General features: G+C 41.0%; 1 protein-coding gene across 3 annotated transcripts in view; it reads left to right on the forward strand.

Moving 5' to 3' along the window:
• The window catches only part of LOC122076538 (calnexin homolog), an 8288-nt gene extending 1063 nt beyond the window's left edge, over nucleotides 1–7225 (forward strand). Inside the window, exons 1-7 of one of the 3 annotated variants that reach the window (XM_042641880.1) lie at nucleotides 1974–2133; nucleotides 2367–2465; nucleotides 2553–2622; nucleotides 5075–6204; nucleotides 6294–6365; nucleotides 6472–6588; nucleotides 6727–7225. In XM_042641880.1, the coding sequence (XP_042497814.1) occupies nucleotides 2385–2465; nucleotides 2553–2622; nucleotides 5075–6204; nucleotides 6294–6365; nucleotides 6472–6588; nucleotides 6727–6864 (1608 nt within the window). In that variant the 5' untranslated portion in view covers nucleotides 1974–2133; nucleotides 2367–2384 and the 3' untranslated portion in view covers nucleotides 6865–7225. Of the gene's footprint in view, nucleotides 1–1973; nucleotides 2134–2366; nucleotides 2466–2552; nucleotides 2623–5074; nucleotides 6205–6293; nucleotides 6366–6471; nucleotides 6589–6726 lie in introns of those variants that run through there. The other 2 variants (XM_042641881.1, XM_042641878.1) reach the window with 2 other exon arrangements.
• Nucleotides 7226–7691: the final 466 nt, after the last annotated feature.

The raw sequence follows: 7691 nt of genomic DNA on the forward strand, positions 1-7691 counted from the left end.
TTAGAGAAAATTACATTGCCACCCCTTGAACTTTTCGAAATGTCAAAGCCACCCCATAAAAATTGAAATTCAGTCCCTGTTGTTAGCCGACCATGTGAAATGAATGAAAACCTGTTAGTTTTTTAATAATATACCCAAAATACCCCCACCTATTGTGAGAGGACAATATTGCCCTCTCTTTTATATGCTTCTTCTAAACCCATCTCCCATCTCCCATCTCACTCCTCTCACTCACTCGGTCGAAGAAGAAGAAGAAGATCAAGGTACGATAACCTACAACGCGATTTTATTCCCTCCGGCGTGCAAAGCTCTTCCCTCCTGTTTGAGGTGGCCTAATCCATTAGCTTCATCATTTTATATAAAGGAACTAAAATCATGTCCACCTCAACCAAAATAATTCAATTCGAAAACAACATTTCTTGCCAAATTCAAACAAAGGATTCATCAAATATGAATGAAAAAAACCAAGCTTCAGAATCCCAAAACTCCTTACCTTCCACCACGGTAGATGTACCCTCGACTGGCCTTTCCCCAACTCCCTCCGCTGCTGCTACTCTGAGCTTCTATCTTGAAATACAGTCTTGCCGACTCTAACGCACATAGCATTAGTGCCGATTCCTCACTTCCCAGCACAATCACCGCCGCATTATGCCTAGTCAGTGAACCAGAAAGTGCCTCCACTGACCTACTATATGTTCCTACTGGTGCTCCATCATAAGGTATAATGTCTGAAAGCCGAATTCTTGCAACTGGTCCCATTGCAACAGTTGGCTCTTGCGGCGGTTGCACAATGGCAATCAGTTCTGGGCCCATAACATGGTGATCAGGTGGTGCTGGACGATTCACCGGTGCTGCTACCCCAGACATCGATGGAGGTAAGGAGAGCAAGCCGAGAGATAGCTGCTGGGATTGTAAAGAAGAAGAAGGCGACCTCATTGAAGAAGAAGATGGAGGATTGTTCGACGAAGGTACCGTTAATGGAGACGGAGCCATCGCAGACATTGGCATCCCGATCACAAGCATCAATCATCTTAGGGTTTGAAAATTGCTGAAGTTTTCATTGCTTGTAAAGATAAACGGACTCTGATAAGTAGGATTTGAGCTCTGCAACTGAACTATAGATTCTTTCCAGGTTTTGGATTTTATTGGTTCCAATCGAAAGTGGAATTTTGAGGTTCTAATGAGCTTGGATTTCCAAAAACAAACATTAGAGAAGAACCGTTTAGCGAAGCTAGAGAGAGAAAGTGTGGGAGTTCCGTAGTTCGTTTCCCCTGTGATGAGAGGGAATAGAATCGCACGTCGGAGGGATGGATCGAGTTGCAGGTTACCGTACCTTGATCTTCTTCTTTTTGTTCGACGGAGTGAGTGAGAGGAGTGAGATGGGAGATGGGAGATGGGTTTAGAAGAAGCATATAAAAGAGAGGGCAATATTGTCCTCTCACAATAGGTGGGGGTATTTTGGGTATATTATTAAAAAACTAACAGGTTTTCATTCATTTCACACAGTCGGCTAACGGTAGGGACTGATTTGAAAAATTTTGAATTTTTAGGGGATGGCTTTGACGTTTCAAGAAGTCTAGGGGGTGACGTTGAATAAAGACCAAAGTTCACGGGGTGGCAATGCAATTTTTTCTATTTTTTAAGTTTCAACGGTAAGTCGGGAAGAGGGTGGGGGTGGTTTATCGATGCTTGGTAGAATTACTTTATCGGTGGCCTCTGAAATCAAACCGGGCTGGATGACCCTTTTAAATCTGAACCATACTCATGGAAAGGAGGGCCAATTGCATGCTTCCTACGGATTAATCAGCACGGGACTCATTCCGTGTGGTCGAGCGACCGGATTTCTCTACTGTCCCCCTTTCTCTCTCTCTCTAGAGTCTAGACCCCATTAGGTAGAGCGCAGACGACTCTGCACAACATTACGTGGCTATCAATGATTGGTTTAAGTCACGTGGCGTGTGATGTTATTGGTTGAAACAACTCGATGCCGTCCTTGCGTTCCAACGGTCCTCCTCCTCCTCTGTGTCTTCGTCTCCCTTAAAATCTAGAAATAGATCTTGCCGATTGGGAGAAACCAAAGCTAAGCAAAGCAATTCTCGTAAACCGTTGAGCAAAGTTGTCGTCAGTTACTCGGTAAGCATTCAGTCTTTCTTGCTCGCCTTTCTATTTATCCAACAACTTTACTTTGTTTTCCTCTCAAGATCTACTTGGGCTAGGTCAATCTGTTTTGATTCTCAGATCACAGATCGCGAGATTAGGGTTAAATATAAGTGTCTAATTATGCTTAGACCGGAGATCGAATCAGTATAAGATTAGGATTTCGTTTTTCTCTTTTTGGGAGTTATTTTGACTGGTTGTGTTTATAGGGTTATGAGATCGTTCTGATGGAAGGGAAAAGGCTTTCTCTGCAATTTGTTTTGCTTTTGATCGCTTCCGTTGCTTCGCAGCTTCGCGCTTCGGACGTGGTAAGCCATGTTGGAGATAACTAATTTCTGTGCTCAACAGCAATTATGCTTAACTCTTGATTGTGAACTTTTCGATGTGTGGTTTAGCTGTTCTATGAACCGTTTGACGAAACGTTCGAGGGGCGGTGGATCGTTTCTGAGAAAGATGACTACACAGGTGCAATTTCGGATCCGCGGAATCCTTTATTGTCGTGCAATCCTTTGTTAAACTCATTTCTAGAATAGTTATGCATAAATGATGATTGTTATAGCAACTGTTAGAAGAATTTAATGTGGAGAAGAGTAGACAAGGACGAGGGATAACAATTTGGTGTTATGTACGGAGGTTTTGTATCATGACTTATTTCTAGAATAGTTATGCATAAATGATGATTGTTATAGCAACTGTTAGAAGATTTTAATGTGGATAAGAGTAGATAAGGACGAGGGATAACAATTTGGTGTTATGTGTGGACGTTGTTGTATCATGACTCATTTCTAGAATAGTATTGCATAAATGATGATTGTTATAGCAAGTTAGCAACTGTTAGAAGATTTTAATGTGGATAAGAAAGAGTAGATAAAGACGAGCGATAACAATTTTGTGTTATGTGCGGAGGTTGTTGTATCATGTATATGTGCTTTCGTTGGTGACATTGGTTCATCTTTATTATATGTTGCATGTCTAGGAACAAACTTGAGCATGGCTGGAAATTCATGGTACTGGTAGTGTGTCTTTGCACCCTGCCAGTTTACCGTTTTCAATTTTTTATTTATTTATTTATTAATTATTGATTTGGACTGATGTAGTACGGTTTGCTGCTGATTCACACTTATTCTGGAGGTTAACTTTTTCCATGGATTAAGTATGTAAAAAAAAAATAAACAAAATGGAAAGGCATATATTGATGCCTTTTCAGGAAATTTCTTCTTTCTTTCCTTTTTTTTTTTTTTTATTTTAATTTTAATACTTGGTTTAGAGCCCCCCCCCCCCCCCCCTCTCCCCCTCTTTAGAATTGAATGAACACATCAGTGGCAATTTAGGAATGGTTCCTATACATGATAAGATGAGAGAAAATCGTTGGAGGTGGTATAGACATGTACAACAAAGACCTTTGTATGCTCTGGCAAGAAGAAGTGAGATGATTTAAATTGAAGGGGTTAAAAGAGCAAGACATGCCTATAATGAGAGAGAGAAAGTAGTGATGAGAAAGACATGCATGGCATAAGGTTGGTAAAAGTATGGCTTTAAATAGAGTTGAATGCATGATCCTTGCAGTAGACCTCATTTAGTTGGGATGAGGCCCAGTTGAGAAGAATTGTTCTCTCTGGTTTGGATGAATGTCTGTGGAGTATTGCATTGCATGTGTCAGCTTGGATAAAGTACTTGTAGGGAATACAATTTACTGGTTCCTTATCTTGAGGTTGAATACAGTAGACGTTCTCCTTTTCTGTCCCTCTCTTTTATATATCTTTAAGTTGTAACCCATTATTTCTATTGATCTAAATACCCTTGTGATTCTTGTTTATTATAAGATTTATTTTCTTTTGTTACTTTCCAGAATACCCCTCCCCTAATTAACTGCTTCTTTATGTTATAACTTCATTCCTGTTCTCGTGGTTGCTTTTGGAATCCAAAAGAAAATTACAGCATTTCTTCTATTTCTTTGATTTGGGCATTCTATTATTTTGCGGGCCCATAAGCATCCCAAAAGGGATTGTTCAAATCTAGGATTGCACCAAGCAAGGTGGATTCATAGTGTGATTGAGGAAGATATGGTAACATTCTTTGACCTCTGTTTTTTCCGTTGCCGTAGTTGGAGTCAAACAATTTTGAGAGGTTGTGTATCAACTATGGTTTGCAACCTTCTTCCCCTGTTTGGCTTTAAGGAATCACCACTTGACTATCCCCTAAAGCTGGGAATTCTGGGATATGAGTTGCCTGTACGTTCTTGAGAGGTTGTGTATCAACTATGGTTCGCAACATTCTTCCCCTGTTTGGATTTAAGGAATCACCACTTGACTATCCCCTAAAGCTGGGAATTCTGGGATATGACTTGCCTGTACGTTCTTTCATTCGAGTTCTGAGACTCTGCCTTGTCAGTGTGATCTTTAGGCTCTAAGATAAAGACATGGCTCAGAATGGCCATTGTTGGATTCATCTGATTTACAAAGTTGCTGAACAGAATGTATATTGTCTACAGTATTATGCCTCTTTTTTTTTTGGGGGGGGTGGGGTGGTTCTTCTGATGTTAAATGGACATGTTGGGCCTTAAAAAGTTCAGCCAGGTGGATTCATTGTGGAATCAAAGATATTTAATTATCAGTTTATATTTAGACAGATTTTGACTACCACTATGCAGTATAAAGTTGAGATGCGTATGTAACAGCATCACCTTTTGAGTTCAATCATTTCCCACCGAGGCAGGGAATAGTGTTTCTACTTTTCTTTTGTCATCTTGGAGTCATTATGCATTCTTCTTGTGAGTCGTGTGCCCAATAGCATTGCTTGTTTTTCTCTGGATTCTCTTTTTCATCCTGCATGACATCAATTTTGTTAATTATGCCCTACAAGAACTGTTTGGGTTGGGTGTACCAATCACAAATTTATGTGTATGGGTTGGCTGTAGGTGTATGGAAGCATGCAAAGAGTGAAGGTCATGATGATTATGGACTTCTTGTGAGTGAGAATGCAAGAAAGTATGCGATAGTGAAAGTGCTTGACGAACCTGTTAACCTCAAGGATGGCACTGTTGTCCTGCAATTTGAGAATCGCCTTCAGAATGGGCTTGAATGTGGAGGTGCATACCTGAAGTACCTCCGACCCCAGGAGGCTGGATGGAAACCCAAGGAATTTGACAATGAATCTCCCTATTCTATCATGTTTGGACCCGACAAGTGTGGATCCACTAACAAGGTGCATTTTATTTTCAAGCACAAGAACCCCAAGAGTCAGGAGTACATTGAACACCATCTAAAATATCCTCCTTCTGTCCCCTCCGATAAACTGTCCCATGTGTACACTGCCATTCTGAAATCTGATAATGAAGTGCAAATTCTGATTGATGGGGAGGAGAAGAAGAAGGCTAATTTTCTGTCAGCAGAAGATTTTGAACCACCACTCATCCCTGCCAAGACAATTCCTGACCCTGATGATAAAAAACCTGAAGACTGGGATGAGAGGGCCAAGATCCCTGATCCGAATGCTGTGAAGCCAGATGACTGGGATGAGGATGCACCTATGGAAATTGAAGATGAGGATGCTGTGAAGCCTGAAGGATGGCTGGATGATGAGCCTGAGGAGATCGATGATCCGGAAGCCACAAAACCTGAAGATTGGGATGATGAGGAGGATGGTGAGTGGGAGGCACCAAAGATTGATAACCCAAAGTGTGAGGTAGCACCTGGTTGTGGTGAGTGGAAAAGACCAACGAAGAGGAATCCTGCATACAAAGGAAAATGGCATGCTCCACTCATTGACAACCCAAACTACAAGGGTATTTGGAAGCCACAGGAGATCCCGAACCCTGCTTACTTTGAGCTTGACAAACCTGACTTCGAGAATGTTGCTGCCATTGGCATTGAGATTTGGACAATGCAAGATGGGATTTTGTTTGACAATATCTTGATTTCCAGTGATGAGAAGGTTGCAGAGACATATAGGGAGAAAAAATGGAAGCCAAAGTTTGAAGTTGAGAAAGAGAAGCAGAAGGCTGAGGAAGCTGCTGCAGGTCTTTCAGATGGGCTTTCGGGCTTACAGGTGATGTTCTTGCTTCCACCTGTTCCTAGTTTACTTTATTATTTGTATTTAGTTTGTGTACCTGACGGTTATGTGACTTGGTATTGCAGAAGAAGGTTTTTGACCTCCTTTATAAAGTAGCTGACATTCCTTTCTTGGATGCATACAAGCTTAAAATCTTTGTAAGTTATTGGGACTGTCTTCTCCCCTGCCACATGTGATTAATTTGCCTTGAAATTTTTGAGTTGGGACTAGGTTTCATCACTTGGGTTACTTTTGTCCCTACAGGATCTCATCGAGAAGGGAGAGAAACAACCAAACGTTACAATGGGAATCCTTGCCTCCATCTTGGTGGTTATATTGACTGTTTTCTTTAGGCTACTCTTTGGCAGGAAGAAACCAGCTGTAAGTACTTGAGAAAGCTCGTTCCATGACAGTTGAACCTTTGTACAGCTTTTCCAAATGCATCTAGTGGTACTTATTCCATCCGAATCTTGAAGATTGGAACCGTCTAAAATTGTTTAGCATGTTGCTCGTTTGCAGGTTAAGGTCAGCAATAAGACCAAAAGCACTGTACCTGCAGAGACAGCAGGTAATGAAGGAAGCAGTGGAGAAAAGGAAGTAGAGAATGAGGAAGATACTGCTGCTCCTCGGAGGAGAGCTACCAGACGGGAAACTTGAGGACAGGCTAATTGTTACTTATCACAAGACAATGAGATTTTTTGAGCTGTGCATGGTTCAGTTTTCACTAAATTCTTGATAAAATCCCCAATCTCTAAATTTTTGAGCTTTGAAATAGGCGTTGTAAAAGAGACGTTTCTCTAGGTACCGATTAGTATCTTGTTTAGCAACTCCAACGGACTTCTTTGTCTGGAATCTCTATTTTTTTTTTAAATTTCTTGTAGCTCGGAGGAGTTTTGGTTGCAAACCGGGAGTAGATGAGGACCATACCTCGGAGCCATTCTGTGATCGCTTCCTTTTGGGAGGCTTATTGAAGTTTCTAGCGATTACAACTATTGCTACATTGAAGAGATTTTCACCAGATGAAGTTGTCACTAGCTGATGATTACATATATCTGGTGGAATAATGATCCAACCATCTAAGCTGTGAATTCCCACTACCAAGCAAAAGAGGACATTTTTTTTTTTTTCGGTGCAAAAATAGGGCAATATGAATGTGCCTGGAAGATGTGAGGTAGAAATAGTGTACCATTGGAAGATGCAACAACTGCAGTTAATCCTAATTTCTACAAGAAGCATGCTTGTTACTTTTTAGTTCAACTCCTGGGATGATAGCAGATCACGGTGAAAAAAAAAAAAAATCCACTCCTCACTTTTCACTTGAGCAAATAAGCACTTGGGGTGTTGTATTTGGCTCAAATTGCTTCGTTGGGTAGAATACTGAAAACTGGGGATTAAAGCCAAATAGCGCGATAGAGGGAAGTAGAGTAAAATCTTCTGCCAAATGGGAATTCAAATGGTCAGTTTTCTGTTGCTTCGGCTTACAG

The sequence above is a fragment of the Macadamia integrifolia genome, chromosome 4, assembly GCF_013358625.1.
Source record: "Macadamia integrifolia cultivar HAES 741 chromosome 4, SCU_Mint_v3, whole genome shotgun sequence".
NCBI lineage: Eukaryota > Viridiplantae > Streptophyta > Magnoliopsida > Proteales > Proteaceae > Macadamia > Macadamia integrifolia.